This window comes from Varanus komodoensis, unplaced genomic scaffold (genome assembly GCF_004798865.1).
Source record: "Varanus komodoensis strain SLA01 unplaced genomic scaffold, ASM479886v1 scaffold13_1, whole genome shotgun sequence".
Lineage (NCBI taxonomy): Eukaryota > Metazoa > Chordata > Lepidosauria > Squamata > Varanidae > Varanus > Varanus komodoensis.
The window spans coordinates 1,663,428-1,680,919 of NW_025335408.1; the positions used below are offsets into that span (position 1 = coordinate 1,663,428).

General features: G+C 39.1%; 2 protein-coding genes and 1 long non-coding RNA gene across 13 annotated transcripts in view; 1 reads left to right on the forward strand and 2 right to left on the reverse strand.

Moving 5' to 3' along the window:
- Positions 1-6,258, reverse strand: part of MON2 (MON2 homolog, regulator of endosome-to-Golgi trafficking) — a 78,482-nt gene extending 72,224 nt beyond the window's left edge. For 3 of the 4 annotated variants that reach the window (XM_044422881.1, XM_044422878.1, XM_044422879.1), the window contains exon 1: positions 5,947-6,257. In XM_044422881.1, coding sequence (XP_044278816.1) covers positions 5,947-6,057 — 111 coding nt within the window. In that variant the 5' untranslated portion in view covers positions 6,058-6,257. Of the gene's footprint in view, positions 1-5,946 lie in introns of all 4 variants that reach the window. The other variant, XM_044422877.1, reaches the window with a different exon arrangement.
- A 117-nt stretch (positions 6,259-6,375) lies between these two features.
- LOC123019819 lies at positions 6,376-12,606 on the forward strand. Its single transcript, XR_006413962.1, has 2 exons — positions 6,376-6,703; positions 12,031-12,606. It is a non-coding gene; the product is annotated as an uncharacterized LOC123019819 (long non-coding RNA).
- USP15 (ubiquitin specific peptidase 15) overlaps positions 10,287-17,492 on the reverse strand; it is a 54,802-nt gene continuing 47,596 nt past the window's right edge. For all 8 annotated transcript variants that reach the window (XM_044422883.1, XM_044422882.1, XM_044422884.1 and 5 more), the window contains 6 exons: positions 17,035-17,105; positions 15,546-15,661; positions 14,368-14,517; positions 12,835-12,938; positions 12,657-12,745; positions 10,287-12,142 (listed from right to left, as the gene is read on the reverse strand). In XM_044422883.1, coding sequence (XP_044278818.1) covers positions 11,957-12,142; positions 12,657-12,745; positions 12,835-12,938; positions 14,368-14,517; positions 15,546-15,661; positions 17,035-17,105 — 716 coding nt within the window. In that variant the 3' untranslated portion in view covers positions 10,287-11,956. The remainder of the gene's footprint in view (positions 12,143-12,656; positions 12,746-12,834; positions 12,939-14,367; positions 14,518-15,545; positions 15,662-17,034; positions 17,106-17,492) is intronic.

The window sequence follows — 17,492 nt, forward strand, 5'->3', positions numbered from 1 at the left end:
ATGTACTATAAGTTCAGTTTTGTATAATTTGAATTTAAGAAAATTTTGAAATGCTCAGTAAAAATGTCAAAGGGTGATGCAAGTTGTGATGGAGGAAGTGTTATTAGCATATAGAAACCCAGAGGCTATGAGGGTTAGGGACAGTTTGCAGCAAGGAAGAAGAAAAGCATGGGGTGAAGAACAGAATTTAAGAAAACCCTTGATGGATTAAATCAAAAGCCTTCTGGTACAGAAACATTTCATCTTAAAACTGTCACCAAACACAGACTCTTTAAATGCTTTCCTCCATTCCCATTTTTCTTTTGTTCACCATCAAGCCTAATAAAGAGATTATTTGAACACCTGTATGTGATTTTTGTGACCTTTGAATTGGCAAATGGATTATGGATTTATTCTTATAATTGTGATATTTGCATACTTAGATAATAATTTTTAATATTTCCCAAGATAAATAATGTTTTATATGCCCTGAATCTCCTTATCAATAAGCTTCACTGCCTGATACATTGATCACACAATGCAAAAGTATAATGGGGGTGCCTCAGCACTTGTCCTGATGTGTAACCTATATTGTGGATAATATACTGTTAAATCAGAAGGAGAAGCAGAATGGCTTCCATTAAGCAAAGGTGTCAAACAATGGTGTATTTTATCTCTGTTTGTTCAAACTGTACAAGAAGACAAGACTCCCTGGAGAAGACAATCATGCTAAGGAAAGTTGAAGGCAGAGACCAAATAGGAGACAGGTAAATTCCAGGTTTGTGAAGGACAGGTCATTTTGGAGGGCATTCATAGGGTCATCCAATTTAAAGAGCACTTGATGGCACAGAACAACAGTAACAACAATATTAATTTGCTTAATATTTTCCCTGTGCTTCTAGAATCTAGATAATAAAAGCCTCTTTTCAGTAGTTGCCTGATCCTTCTGTAAAACTGCAAACCGAGGTCAGAATCTCAATTCTGCTGATTCAGCTAAAAACACTGTTAAATAAAACTGTCAGTTTATACTGACATTTAGGAGTGGCACTAAAAAGATTCAGGGCTCAGGCCTACAAGATAAAAAATGCACATTTTCAGATGCTATTTGCTAATGTCAAGCATAAAAAAATTAATGGCAAATTTGCCAAGTACTTGCTTGCCTTTACATTTTTAAAAGCTCTAAAAGAGTGAAACTTACTTTACTAGTTTCTCATAGGAAAAGGCTTCAAATAACATTCTTGATATCAACTGTTTTTAAGACGTAAAAAATAAGGAACACAAGGCAATTGTTAAAATATTAAATTGGAATGCCCAATTATTCAATATTTGTTGTATTTCAGAATCAGAGATGAACCCAAATATCTGTACATGACTTCACACAAAAGCTCTGAATGAAATTTTGTTAGGTATGATTTACAGGAACAAAGTATGGAATGAGACTACTTTGTTGATTGCTGATCCATGTGGGACATTGTTCATACACAGCAACTACCTACCTGTCTAGTTCCTATTGCTCACAAACTGTAGAAATACCAGAAAATGTGCTACATATCTATCAACAGCAATATACCATACTCACACATAGGCAAATTAAGTAAATAGTCAAAGCCAACATTTCTGAAGAACAAGTTTGTAAAGGGCTTCAGTGTAACCTTCAATGTTTCAGCTAACAAAGCTGCATGTAGAGAATTCTCCAGTGTGTTAAAATAATTAATGTTCTTTGTACAATGAGTACCATGCAGTTCAATTCTAATTAGGAAACCAAACATGTACTACAGGCTAACAAAGAACAATGTCTACTCTATACACCCTACAATTGTTTTAACAATATTTCAGTTCCTTTAAATATCCTGGACAACAAAAGCAAGCAATCAAACAACAGAATAGGAAGGCCTAACTTCTGCATTTTTAAACACACATTTACTAAAATGTACTATTTTCTGTTAGCCTTATATCCCACAATTTTTATCTATGTATGAAAAAATTCATATCATTTAGAAAAGGTTTTCTAGAACATGAATATCATATTTAGCTTTTAAACTGTTGGGACTGACAATTAATATTTCTTCACTTAAAATTCTCCATTTAATAAGGTAATAATTTCCCCTCTAGTCACCTCTTCCAGAGGTTTCCAAGGTATTCTCCACAATCCCCACTACTACCAGCCTGTTAAATCTGCAAAGGTGACACACAATGAAGTGTTGAGTTTCAGTTGAATGTTTGAAAATTTGCATAGAAAGCTTTGAGCTCAACTCTCAGTTGCAAAGTATTGCATGCACACATAGTTCCGTATTCCTCTTTCACCGATGTTACCTTTAACTTGTATTATTAGTCTATAGTTTATATGCTTAAACTGTGCATTTTAAATCAATAAATGTAGTATCAGTGTCCATGACTTTGTTGGGTCTCTAGCTGGAGTGGAGCCATCTGGGAAGCACAAACATCAAGTGATATTATATATTATTTATTTATTTAAAGTTTTTATATGCCATCCCCTTGCTATATAGTCTTGGGACGGCTGATACTCTTCCTACCCAATTTCTCAAATGATTAACGGCAAGTAGAATGGATGAGAAATTTATTCACTCTTTATGAAATTATCTGATTTACACTTCCTGGAACTAACCATGGAACCTGACACAAATTGTGATCAGAAATCCACACATTTCTGGAATGGCAGTGTGCAATACAAAGGAAAAAGTGTTTGGCAGCATGTACACATTTTAAAAAAATGTGTAAAACACATGGGACATGTACAGATGCCACACTAAGTCACCTTGCGTATACATTACACAATGTGAGTTGTTCAAGAAAAAACCCCTGGTGTGCCTGACAGATAATGGTTTCAACACAGCTTGTTCTCACTGTTCTTCCTCCTCAATTTGTGAGGCAGTATCCCTTCATGGGGAAAAGATATTTTGTCTCCTATCCCAACAGAAAGTACCTTTTCTTTTGTTCTCAGAAATGCACATCTAGGATTATGAGGGGAGGAGTTAGAAAACTGCACAATTGTGTTAATCATTATCATCAAAATTAACATTGTCAATCTTTTCTCAGCTCACCCTTAGAGCTGCCTGATATGTGCAATTTTGCCTGTTCAATTACCTTGCATGTGTCAGATGTTAAATGGAAAACTACAATAGGTAATCTATACAGGATTTCACAAGTAAAAGCTCCATATGAGCTAACTTGCTCAGAATTGTTGGGGTCCAACAATGTGGAGCTGCTCAATCAAAAAGCACTAAAAGGGGAGAAAGAAAAAATAAACAGAAAAAGTATGTGTATCAAAAACAGGTGGATGGGTGGAAAACAGTATATTTCACTTAGCAATGTAGTGCCTCAATGTTAATGACAATTTCCAGCACCCTCTACCTTTAATCTCTTCTCTGAGTCACCACCTAGTCCAGAAAGGGGAAATATTGGCTCCCTTGTTTGCACCTGCTTTTCAGAACATGTATTTTTGCTGCTTTATCCCTCTTTTCCAGTGCTTTTTAATTGACAGCCAATTGGTCCCTGGCTGGGGGCATGATGGGGAACTGTGAGATTTTTTTCTCTCTCAGCATTCACAGGACTGGACCTTAAGTGGGTGTCGAGAGATGTGGTGATGGTCTGAGTTTCATTTTGGTCTATCTGCTTAGCCTGTTTTGGTAGTAACTAGGGATGCCTGTTAATATCATTTAAAGGTCATCTTTAAAGCTTGAAGCTGTCTTCTGTTTCAAAGGTAGTAAGACAAAATATAACCCTGTAACATATTTCAATACACTGATCTTGCAAACTGGAATCAACACAACTTTAAGTGTTACACTATTAATAGTTATGACTCTCACCTTATTTTTTAAATTTATTCACAAAAGGACTTTCTCTTAGTTTAGCATATTATATTAGGAATGCCATAGGGACATGTTTGAACTAAGTATATAAGTAAATATGGTCAATGTAAATTGCTTGAATGTATGAATAAAACAATGCATTACTGATTCATACTGGCTGCATTCACAAAACATAACAGCAACTCTGTGTGGTCACCATGATCTCTATCTGGCAGACAATCAAGCAAGTTTCTACTGTATCATGCTCCCTGCTCAGTTCTAACACTGTTGTCATGTATCAAGTGGCACATCAGCCAGAATGCCTGAATTTCAATCCCAAGGTGCATCACTCCCAGCCTGTCATCTGCCTCTCCCTTATTTTGGCCCACACACAGAGCTTGGATTCCTGCAGTTGCCATTTTAACAGAGAACTTATGGCAGTTGCATTCCAGGAATATGTAAACCATAAACCTGGGTTCAGAGAACTTGACAAGCCATGGTGGTACAGAGAAACTATAGAACAAACTGTTGTTTCTTATCATGGTTTCTAAAGGCCAAACTTAGCATGGCAAAATTCTATGACTGGATTCAGACAACAAAACAGACCAAAAATGGTAAAGAAGCACCATGGTTTTTTGCTTTGTGTGAACACAGCTACTGAGTGGCATGACCTTAAATCTATTGATATCTATTGCACTGAGGCACAAATCTCATGTCAGCATTCTGAGATGGAGACACAGAGAAAAGATACTAAATTCACTGCAGGAAAAACACTTATCAAACAGACTATTTGTAATTACTTTATAAATATAAATTCACCAAAAACGTCCTTGTTCAAGGCTGAAAAATAAAAATAACATGATTCTTATTATAGAAAAATATAAAAGTAGCAGTCTCCAAATAGTCCCAGTTAGTTTTTCAGGATAACAATATCAAAAAGGTGACCTATTTCTTATACAGTGCTGCTTAGACATTGTTTGCCTGAGAAATTAAATATTTATCTTAACTTGAATAATTGCCTAAAAGTTTTAAGAAGTCTATAAATGAAAACCTTTATGCCTTTACTGATTGTGCAGAGTGCTTAGAACTCTTTACTGAAAAGCATAAAACAAAATTCTCACTATTACAATTTGTTATTTCACCAAGATTGTTACCTGTAGAAGACTATCATTACATATGTAGAACTGATGAGTGAGCACTCGTTAGTCTATCCTAAAATGTCAAGGGACACATTATTCCAAAAACTCACCAGCACAGAGAAATTATAGGTACACTTCTACTGGAGCCAAACGTTCACATTCACAAAATTCAACTTAGAATTTTGAGTCCCTCCAAGAATATGAAGGTATAGATGTGTAACAGGTGGGTAGATCTGTACATATTTATCCAACCTCTTGAATAGTGTGTACTATGTACTATGTACTATGTACAGATAGTACTATGCTAGTACAGATATTGCTATTAAAAACCTGCTAACCTATTGGTGAGAAAATAAGAAAAACTGGAAGATATATTACTGCAAGGCAATATTTGGATTACGATAACACCTGCTACTATCAGTCATGCTTTGAGAACCATTACACTTCAAACTGAGATTTCACAACGCTCAACTTGTCTATCATGACGACAAACAGTAACCAAAATACACAGTCTTTTAAGTACAGTGAATGTCTAGATCGTCCCCTGGGACAATGCTCTTTAACATTATTTTGACAAGATGCTCTTGAACAACACCAACCAATAGATATTTGCAGGGCAAGCACAACATTTTACAGTAAAAAGTTCATCCACTAGGCACTTGCAAGGTGTAACCGAAAACTGTTGGCAGGGCAAGGGCAGAAAGAGCTGCAGTCCGATAACTTGGGCCAAGAGCTCCAGATATCGCAAGGGACACAGACACAGCTCTCTCTGGCTGTTCTGCCTCGGCTTCGGTTTCATTTGGCAAGGGGGAAAGCGACAGAGAAGCAAGCAGCAGCAGCACCGCACTCCGCGACCTCCACCCGCTGCAAACATAAACAGAAAAAGGAAAGCCCGCTTCACACACGAGCGCGCACACACACACCCTTGGCCAGCTCCCACCACTGACACGCCCCCACCCCAGCGCAGGAGGCTCCCCTTCCGACACAGCCTCTGCTCCCCATGCCCGGAGCCCCCTCACCTCCTTGACGGGCGGGAATTTCTTGCGGCACTCCAGGCTCAGGGCCCGCAAGTCGCCCTGCATATTTTCCAGCAGTTTCTTCACGGCCTCAGGACTGCTGGTCCCGGCCATGGCTCCGCCGTGCTGTGAAGGCGGCGGTGGCGGCGGAGGCAGCGACGGGAAGCCGACAAGGGACAGGCCGGCCGAGCCAGCGTCGCCGTCTTCGGGGGTGGCGCTCTGGGGGGAAGAAATCCCGGGGGAACCACTATCCGCGCAAGCAGGCGGCTGCCTCCAAGTCCGGCCCTGCCGCGTCCACGTCCGCTGCCGCTCCCACAATGCCGGGCGCCGCCACCTCCGCCACACGTCAGCCCCGCTTCCGCACTCGGAGACCGGGGAAGGGGCGGAGCGGGGAGCGCCCGGCGGCGGCTGCGAGAGTCGGACGAGGTAGGGAGCTTTCCCCGAGGCGCCCGCGAGAGCCGACTAAGCTTTGCGGGCTCCGCGTCGTTGCCTTCGGGGCCCGCAACGAAGGCGGTATTAGGGCTTCGAACCAGTCGCGGCTCAGTCCTGAAACAAAAGAAATAGGGAGTCTCCGAGCGAGTGCGGAATGCGTTTCCCGCAGCCCCGATAGACCACCGCATGCACACACGGATACGCCGCCCCTATGGGATGGTGGAAGGACTCCAGCATGCAAGGGAGGCTCTGCGGCAGGCTCCAGCTCCAGCACGCTTTTCTTGGAAATGAACGTGCCTTGTCAGGCGTGGGTATTGATTTTTTTAAGGTCGGTAACGATGTACTTGTTTCGCATTTAAGATACAGTCAAGCCCGGGATGAGAATTCCTGCCGTTTACTTGTGAAATTCTACATATACCTACTAAGGGGCAAATCCTATTAAATTACCACTAGGGCTTGCCGCAAGGTAAGTGAAAATTGGACTGCATCGTTCAGAGGTTGCAAATACTGTCAAAATAGCGGCAGTGTTCGTGGCATTTTTTTTTTTGAAATAGGTGGCGCATTTTTGCCTAAGCCGTTTCAAGCCTGGTGCACTTCCCCTCTTAAGTACATTTTGTCGTCATGATTTTTAAGAGCATGGAAAAACAAATTCTTCCATAATCTACTTCAACTAAGTATTTCTCCTCTGCTAAGGTTTGGGACCTAGCATTAAGTGAATTTATAGACTGGCATCTGCTCTTGCAGGCATTCAACACTTGAGGAATGCCTCATGCTCTATGGGCTCCTGGTGTTCATGCTTAGTTAAAGGAAAGTTGGCATGCAGTTTTTTCCACACATCACAGCAACACGATTCCTTATTAACAGCATTTCAAGGGCTGAGAGAACAGGTTAGGTCCTCATGCATGGGTAGCTACCCCATGGTTTCCTACTGCTACTTCCATCTTTTTTCTTAACATAGAAAATAGGTGAGAATAAAGGCAAAATTATTGCTCTAATCCATTATGCTAGCAGCCCTCCATTTGGAAGCAATGATCAATAAAAAGATCAATAACTCTTTCTTTAAAGACATATATGCCTTATGCTAACATACTACAACTCTTTATCCTGTATATTCATAGTGGTAATTATGGAATATTCAGTTGAGCAATGCTTTAAAAAGCCAGACCTGTATTGGCATGAAGGTTTGGGGAGTCATTTGATTCCCCGAGAGCTTCCTGTTTTGCCTCAGGATAGCATCTGGTCATTCCTAAAGCTTCCTCTGATTATGCAGCATTGCAGTTCAGTCACTGTGGGAGTCTGAGAAATGAGCTCTTCTTTTGAGACACAGCTCAGGCTTTTTTAAAAGTGTACCCAAACAAGGTGGGTGTATGGAAAGTCAGGATCTACCAGCAGAACTCCACGTGATTTTCAGTAGATCCACATGTTCCCATTCTCAGTTGTTTAACAATAGCAATCCATATCTTCTTCCCTGTTAAATTAGGGTGTTGAAATGCTGAAAATTTGGGTGGGGGTAGAGAAACAAGGTGTGTGCTTATAAGAAGATTGAGTTCAGTTTTACTACTGAAAACAAATACTAGTACTAAGATCGTGCTCAAAAATCTGATGTCCTGGACCTTAATTTTAAAGTGTACCTCTGCGCCTCTGAACCACTATTTTGCATTTAGCTTTGGTGAATGGACTTAAGCCTAGTTCCCAAATGCTTATAGTTTGACCACCTCTGCTGTAAAAGGTAATGTAAATGTCAGAAGCAGAACTTTGAAAAAAGTGTCTCAGACAGGTACACTTAGAGGTACAGGGCTAGTTGCATCTTCCTATGTTCTCTTTATACTTTTTCATCTCTGCATGAACAGTAAAGCATTGTCAGAGTTTTCATTGTGCTCCAGATGACTGCTGTGACTGTAGTAGAACAGTGGACAGGAAACTCTCGAGTTTCTGCTGTTCACACTACAGCAGTGATCCCCAAACCTTTTCAGGCTGCTGCCCCTTTCCTCTTGGCCAGCAACCCTAGTGCCCCCACACCTCTTTCTTTGTATTCAATTGATTGCTCTACTGCGAATTTTTAAAAAACCAATCACTGTCATATCCTGGTTCTTTCCACTGCCTTCAGTGAGGCAGTCCTGCCCGCTTTGGGAATTACTGCATAAGAGCATTGAGACTTGGCTTACAACGGCACAAGTCATTGTGGGAACAATCCTGTGGCCAATAGACAAAGGCTACATGGCTTTAGGAGGATTCAAAGTCCTAGCTCTGACTTCAGGAAATCACTCTAAGGTTGGAGCTGGGATGCTGAATGCAGAGCATCCTCTCCCTGCCCTTGTAGTTGGCATGGAAAGAACTGGACAGGGTGTTGCTCAGGGATCACAAGAGGAACCTTGGAGATGGAGTTTTGTGGCAATTCGAGGGAGTGGAGAGGGGTACAGGCTCCAACAGCATATCTAGCCTTCCCTCGCACTCTAGGGAAAACACTTAGATGGCTGAAATCAGTTAAGTGTTTTGTATAGCAGAAGGAATATAGAGGTGACTTGCCTCCATGGTCCTTCTACCCTTCACAGGATACCCATAATCCCCTGAGTTTGAAGGATTACAAGTAGTCACACTGGACTGAGCTGCCCTTGGGTGAAGTCTTTATTCAACTTGGAATAGGGCTTCTGTTAAACATTACTAGACTGGCAACATTGGTATGTTTTGGATTACTTCAGTAAGAAGATTGGAATGATCCTTCATGTCAGTGCAACAATGCTGTAAGTCGGGCATATGATTAAGATGTGTCATATACATAGATGGCCAAGTGTCTTTCCTTACTATGTTTACTCATATGTTTAAAATAAATAAGCCTCAAAAATACTTTAATTATCCTGCCACATGACCTTTAATTGTGTGTTGCACTCTAGCCCTAAATATATGCTACACAGAGAGACAGAGAGCACAAGCACTACTTAACAAGGAAATCCAAATGTGGGTGCAAGCATATTATATTGCAGGGGTCTCCAAACAAAGGCTCAGGAGCCACATGCAGCTCCTTCAGTTTATTTGGCAGCTTGCCACCCATGGGCACCCACTTGCCGCTTGCCACTCATAGCCACCAGCTTTAGGTGCCTGCTTTATTTTTGCCAGAGTTTAAAAATGCTGTTTACTTTTGGTAGTACAAAATGATACACGACATGGACTGTGAATGAAAAATGTGCATGATTTAACAGTTTTCTGGCAGAGAATATCTAAAGCTCTGCAAGAATGTGTGGTGTTAACACCATTGTATATATTACCATTTTTGTTACATATTTTATTCTAATTATTGTAGGAACATAGGAATGTTGTATTTAACAAGTCGTCCCTTGAGCTCAATATTGTGGTGACCTAATCTTATAGTGGTTACCTAGACAGGAGACTTTGAGCCCTACCTGCAAGATATGGGGTTAAACTGTTCTGAGATCATCTAGTACAGTGTCTCCCAGAAGGGTATGTGTATGGGTGTCACTGCATAAAAACTAGCATTGCTTGTAACTAATATATGGTCCCAAGAGAACAGGACCATCAAAACCAATTCCCATCACCAAAAGGTAACAATATTCAGACATTAGATCACCCACTGATCAATCAGAATCATTCAAACCACAACATGCTGTATATTGGGAAGGAGAACAGCAAGTCTCAAAGGACAGCAACAAGGAGGAGAGTTTTGTCAGTGGCAGATGCCTGTTGTGAAATGCTCTTTCCACTTAAGTCTGTCTGACCACCTTTTCAGTGCCCAGTTAGGACTTTCCTGTATTCCAGGAGATTTGACAGCATGTTTTTTAAAATACAAGTTGTTTTATCAAGTCTCAGTATCATTTTCTCCATTTATGGTATGGTAAAATGGCAACCTATAGTGTTCTATTACCAAAAATGTCCAGCAAGAAACAGAAAAGACTAAATAAGGCCTTGAATAGCTTTATTGAAATTTTTATAAATAAAACATGCGCATTTCAAATGTAAACCCAAGTGAACTCAAGTGCAGACAATTTTTAACCTCTGTCATGCAGGAGGCTAGCTTACATTAAAAAAAAACATAAAGCAGCTTTAAAATACCAGGATGAAACACCAGCTTTTAATATCAAAGTATAAAGCAAAGCCATGTCCACAAACCTAATTTTATCCTGGTCAAATGCAATTTTAAACTTTTAAATGCTAACATAAATAAATAATTTACCAAAATGTGCACTCACAGAGTGAACTTTATTTACAATACACAATTTATAACCTATTGTATTTGATTAGTTCAAGTGAAGATCATACTTTTTGCTTTAACAATGGTGGGACTTCAGGTAGTAGATATGTGAAGTGTGCCTCCACACTTAAGGGAATTCCTATCAAAGGCAGTATTGTATATGAATCAACAATACATTCTTCCAACTATATTCAAGGGAAAGCAGCAAATAAAACATGTTTCAAAACTGTCACATCTATTTTTGGCATCCCAGACTCCTTGAACACAGTTAATTAAAATCCAATTCAAGGTATGTATGCTTTATCTACTTACTGTACAGGTTCTGACTCTTGAACATGCAAATGCCAATTCTATAATAAGTTACCTTTTGAGATAAGATGTAAGGCTATGGTGAATTCCACCAAAACGCACATGAGAAATTAACAGACCTACCTTTAAACCAGTTGCCCATTAACAATTTGAAGGCAAGTTATATGGAAAAGTCATCTAAGGTTGATGCACAGTCGTTACTATGAATACGGTATACTATTAAAAATCGGACCCTATTACACTGTATGTAGTTTGTAAATTGTCAAACTACCAAAAATGGGGGGAGAGACTTACAGCACAATTAAAATTTTTGGACTGACACCAGATTAAAGTTACGCACATCTTATAAGCAAGGTAACAGGAATTACAAAGTAGATCCAACAAGCAATGAGGGATACTTACATTTAATTGAAAAATTCAATTCCTTAATGCAGCATGAAATCCAGAACCTGTTCCACAGCAGCAGTAAGATGAACATAATATTCTGGAATATTACTTATACCACCAAAGGTTAAAACACCTTTTTCAAGTTATTATTTTTTCTATCATGATTAAGTTTCTTTTAAATCCACATTAATTTCAGGGAGAAACTTGAAAATTTGGTGTTCCAAGAAAACTGCTGCACTTAACGAGTCACATATACTGGGAAAATCAATGTTTGTTACAGGTATATGGATATACCCATCCAAAATTACAGGCACTGCAGTAATATTCTTGTGGTGTTAAGACAAAAACGAAATCCACAAATAGTTGGTATTAACTTGCATCCCAAACAAAGAAACCATAATTCATTCAAACTGCAGCAGAAACTGTAAAGGTATTTATTTGTGATTTCCTATATATAGCTTGTGAATACAAGATTGTAAAGGTATTGGAGACAAATTCTGTTAACATTTTCATTGTGTTTCACTTCAAGTACTGCACAAGTTAAAATTTAAGAAGGATTTACATTCTGTCATCTGAAATTTCCCATCTCAGATTTTATTTTTAATTTGGTGGGCAATTTCAATGTTTCAATAGATATCTCCCACAAGGAAGTTTTTCTCTGTATGGCTTCTAGATCTTCCATTAGTTAGTGTGCATACAATTTTCATTCTCTATATCATTGTCATTCTCATTACTGTCTTCATCACTCTCTAAAGGGATGCCCGTGGCAGCAGAAGCACCTGGTTTTGTTTCACGATCAAGAGGAAAAAAGCCAGTTCCAGTGATTGTGTCCTGTCTCTGGTAGAAGAGCACATAGGCTGCTTTGGACTGCAGAATTAAAAAAACAACAACATACAGTACTAATTATCAAAGTCATATCTTCTATTATCTCAATTTTCCCTAGTTCAGAGTCTCAATCTTATTAAAGGAAGTGACTCTACCATAGAAACTAAAGAGTTCTATTCAAGTAAACAAGGCACAGTTTATACCATCTTTTATATGATCTCTATATGTTTCACCTTTATGTTACACAGATAAACACTGTTAGCCTGACCTTTAGGGTAAGGTGAAGCATTCACCTAAGAAGGTCAGTCCACCCTGATTTAAAACCCTCTATGTTTGTCCTTGTCTGCAATACCCAAATTCAAAATGTATTTATCAAATAAAACGTATAATGCTTTCTACAATTGTTTTCTGCAAGTGCTAAGCTCTGCATAATGTTTTAGAATACTGCCTTTTTGTATTCTGTAAATCATGCTCTTAATAAAAGACCTATGCAGATTTGTCTCAGATTTTGCTCTTGGATGAAAGAGTTATTTTTAGAAAACCAAAAGATACTTGCCACTATTTGGTCCTCAGATGCAGTGGACACGCTACTGTCATCAAAATAGTACCACTTCCCATCATCCTTATTTTTTGCAAAAGCTGTATCTAAGGTGGAAAAAGAATGGTTAACAGAAAGTGCTGAGAACAGGCCATAGTAATTAGATTTCAATATACATATAAGGTGATTTACTTACAATGCCCTCCTCCCATGCCTCCATAGTGGTTTGACACTGCAATCAAATTATAGCGGCAGGGCCCAGCATTTGGATTAATAAGAAACTCTGACATATCCAGATCACTGTTTAAAGGAAGTAACAAATTAGTTGTGAATTTACAGTCAAGAACTGGAGGTGGATCTTTAAGAGAAAAGCATTGAAATAAGGGATTCAAAGAGTATTGCGAGCATTTCTCAAAAACTTGTATTCATCAAGACTTTGTACACAAACACTAATAAAAAGGTAAAGGTTTCCCCTTCACATGAAGTCCAGTCATGCCTGACTCTAGGGGGTGGTGCTCATCTCCGTTTCCTAGCCGAGGGAGCCAGCGTTTGTCTGCAGAAAGTCTCCGTGTGGCCAGGTAGCCGGCATGACTAAACACCGAGGTGCACGGAACGCTGTTACTTGCCCACCGAAGTGGTACCTTTTTATCTACTTGCATTTGCATGCTTTCGAACTGCAAGGTTGGCAGGAGCTGGGACAGAGCAACGGGAACTCCATTGTGCAGATTCAAACCGGTGACCTTGCAATCAACCAGCCCAGCAGCACAGCTGTTTAAACCACTGTGCCACCTGCAGTCCCACACACTAATACATATATAATGCATGCCCGTTTTTGAAGAAGCAATAGTACAAGGCAGCTGGTAAAGTGGTCAGTGTCAGATCAGGATGGGAAAAAAGCACATTCAAATCTTCATCAAGCAGTGAAGTTCATGGGTGACTGTGGGCCAGCCACATTTAATGTAACTTATTTCATATAGTCTGCTCTATAACATTGGAATGGGAGAGAACCAGGTATATTGCATTGTGTTCTTTGGAGGAATGACCAGATGTAAACATACTCAATAATTAAAGTAATCTTCATATAAGCAGGTTTTAATTCCATAGATGGCCTAACAAACATTTTTAATCTAGGTAAATTTATCAGTGAGTTCTCTTTCCCACTGAGCTTCATTGCAACCGTAATTGCTTCATTTGCACAGGGCTGCACTTTCATATAAATGTATTTTGGACCTTAGTGTTAGCCATTCATGTTACTATTTGAGGTATTACTGGGGAAGAGAACAACTACCATGATAACCCAGTTCATGTTTAACTTGGAAGCAGTAGAGGAGCAAAGAGATATGGCTCTACAACACCACTTAAAAAGCCTGAGTGGCAATAACATTCAATACAGACTGAATTCAGTAAACGACAAGTGTTAATTCATGCTGACTTTATGGAACAGCTAAAAAAAACTATGTCAGGCTTAACTGAATTATCCCATAGCCTATGACTAATCTTTGACCTTATTTCAGAAATCTTTTGTGTGATACGGAGACATATTCCCATGAAGATTAATTTTTGTTAAGTTCATAAATCAATTAAGCCTCCATAATTTGTAAGTTTGGTTATATCAGTAACTAAATACCAACTTTAAATCCAAATATTAATTAGAATTCCCAAAAGCATTGATGAAACATTACATTAAATGTAAACATGACACTAACAATTAATTCTGTGGTTTGCTTACTTTATCGGGAAGTCAACCAAAGTATCCAACTTATCTCTCATATATCTGCTGTAAGAAAAACGTTTTAGGTGCACTACCAGTACTGGTGGCAGAGACCACAAATCTAGTTTTTTGGTAGCTTGCTGATGTTCTTTACAGTTTGGGCAATACCTAGGAGAAAAGACATTACATGTCAAAGCCTTTTGTTACAGTAAGTAGAAGTATATGATAAATAAATGCTCATCTTGATAAATAAAACATGAAGACACAATTTATATATGCTTTCCAATTTATTTAAATACCTCAACTAGCCTAAACTGGAGGGCTGCAATTTCTTCTGAAGCCTAAGGAAATTTAATGCTCTGCAATGGGACACTTAAACAAATGAGCTTGGTTCGTCAATATACATTCCCCTCTTGCCTGCATATTCCTGCTAGCTTTCGAGTATAACTATGGAAGTAGATGGTTGCTTTAAAATACTGAAAAAATATGTGCTGTAATTTATAATGAAGGTCTTTACAGATTTGAGGTACAAAGAAAGCCCTGTAGATATTCTCTGGAATTCTGCTCAGAGACAGGTTTGGGCTCATGTGTTCCTTTACCAATTCCTCACACTGTAGGAAGCACTAAACAACCAGTGAGGAGGTTCCTACTCCTGAGGTTTAGCTCCATGTGTTCCCCTTTCCTCCATGTGAATAAACAGCTGTCATTTATTCCTGTACGTATAAGTAAAATGAGCCCTTGGACCTTAAAGTTTAGTTCAAGTCACTCATTCAGCATATATTGTCAGGAGTTCCATGGGATAAGCACATGCTGAGATGGAAAGCACATGCTGCCTCCCCCTATAAGTCTCTGCAGCATGTACACCTTTTCTAACCTTTCCCATGAAGTAAAATTCTAGTTGAATTCCTTGTTTCAAATGCATGAGTTTCCAGATTGATCTTCCTAAGATAGCTAAAAGCCACAATGCACTCTAAAGTGAGGAATATGAAGTGCACATAAGGGTAGAATGCAATAATTACCAAGGCAGGTTTAGCTAATTCAGAATGCATTAAATTAATGCAGAGTGCTGCATTAAAAACTAATTCAGAAAATAAAAAAGTCATTTCTCCAATATGGTCTCAGCAGACCACCAGTAAGCACCACCTGCCATAATATGATTAACCAATCCAACGTATCAACTGCATTTTTGTTCTTACCATGGATCTTCAGCACCCAGCTTTTCCTTTGTTGTGAACAACTCAATACAATCTTTTAATTTCACAAAGGGTTTTTTTGGAGGCCTATATTCCACACTTTCATGTTTTTCAAAATCCTAAAGAAAAGTATTTCTTGAGTTAAAGTAACAAAACTCATGCTCATTGTATCGTATTACTATAAATAAAGGATTCTTATGTTCCCAAATTTGGAAAGATACCTCAAATAGAGATCTTTGCTGCTATTGAACAATGTAAAATGCTTCTGAAAGGATTCATTTACTAACTAGGGCTGGTCTCCATTTGTTCAGTTCCAGGGTTCAACTTAGTTGGAGGAGGCACTGGGGCAGATCCAACTGAAATGGGGTGAAAGAGGGTAGCATAAAATGATACACATTTTATAACTATGAGAATGCTAACTGTGGTAGCAGGAACTCTCCCTTTATTTTATTCAACTGTTAATCGTTCCTGGTGGTATGACAGCAGGACCGAACAGAGCTGATTGTGATACATCATTCTTGAGGAGAGTAGCTGCCATCCACAATGGGTTCTCTTTCCATGAGAGTCAATTGATTATCATAGGTTGGATTGTCTGAGGAAAACAAGTCACCTACACAAACTCTGGGTTATTCTAAAGACTGTTATACCCACAATGGGTTGCCATGTCATCCAAATCCAGGTGACCAATCCCAGAGTGGACACCAAGAACTGGCCAGCTATTTACTTGAAAAAGTGACAAAAAAGTAGTAATGGTTAAGTCTGGCATTAGAGTGGGTTTCTGCAATCTCTGTTTTGACAGCCACCAACAGTTCTTTCAATAGCCATATGGCCTGGCAGAAAATGTCCATTGCCCTGTCAAAACCCAGGGAATCCAGCTAGTTGTCAAAGCCCTATTCTCCTGGAAAAAGGGGGTGGGATGCACTTTTGCATTTTCCTGAACAGCTAGTCTCGGGAAAAAGTGAAAAATGAGCATCATCCCGAGTACTATCAAGGAAGAGAAAAAAAAAGAAAGCATCTTCACATGAAGGGAGCATACATCTCACCACCCCCTTTTCACAGCTTGTCTCTTGATAACCATCAAGAGAAAGCAAAGTGGGAAAACACCTCTTTGTGTTATTGCTGCTCTCTGAGATTGCTCAGCCAAGGGACCCCATTTCCATGTATGTTTAAATGCAGCTAAAGCAAATAAAACAAATGATTTTTTTTGTGATGGGACGGGGCCAAACAACCCACAGTAAGCCAGATCTTCTGCAGGACAAACAATCCAAAGTGGCTTAACCCCAGGGATGAATATAATGATATAATGTACCCGGTAGCTTTTAAAAAAGGAACAAACCCTGTTGCCACTGTCATGATGAAACCCACAACTTTTAGAGGGTCAAAATGTTCCTGGCATGGATATCCCAGTTTATTGAGTGGCAAGTTAGGGGCAGTAATTTGGTTCACCTCTAAATATGTCCAAGTGGTACAATTTTACTAAAAAATCACATACCTCAGCAGCATTTTCATCAAAGAATCTCTTTTTATATTCAGGATCCCAGTCCAAAGCCAAGAAAGACCTTTCTAAAAAGGATAGTACAAGCCTCCTTTAAAAAATTGTATTTAATTCAAAAAGTATTATAATTAGCTATATTTATATTTTAGACTTTTAATAAAAATAAATTAACTGGTTGCTCTATGTTCTCAAATGTGAAACAAATTATTGATATTTTGTTTTTAATAACAAGCTTTTAATATTAAGATAGGTGAATCATAAATAGCTGTGTCATGCAAGCCCACTACACATAGAGGAGTAATTGAGAACTATATGTTCAACTCTGGAGAACTTCTGGTCCTTGCATTCAGGATCCCCTTCTTGCTCCTGAGCTTCTCCTACAGACTCCCAGCCCAGGTGTCTTACTGATCTGCAGCTAACTAGAAAGAAAGGTTCTCCTCTGTTTCCCAGAACAA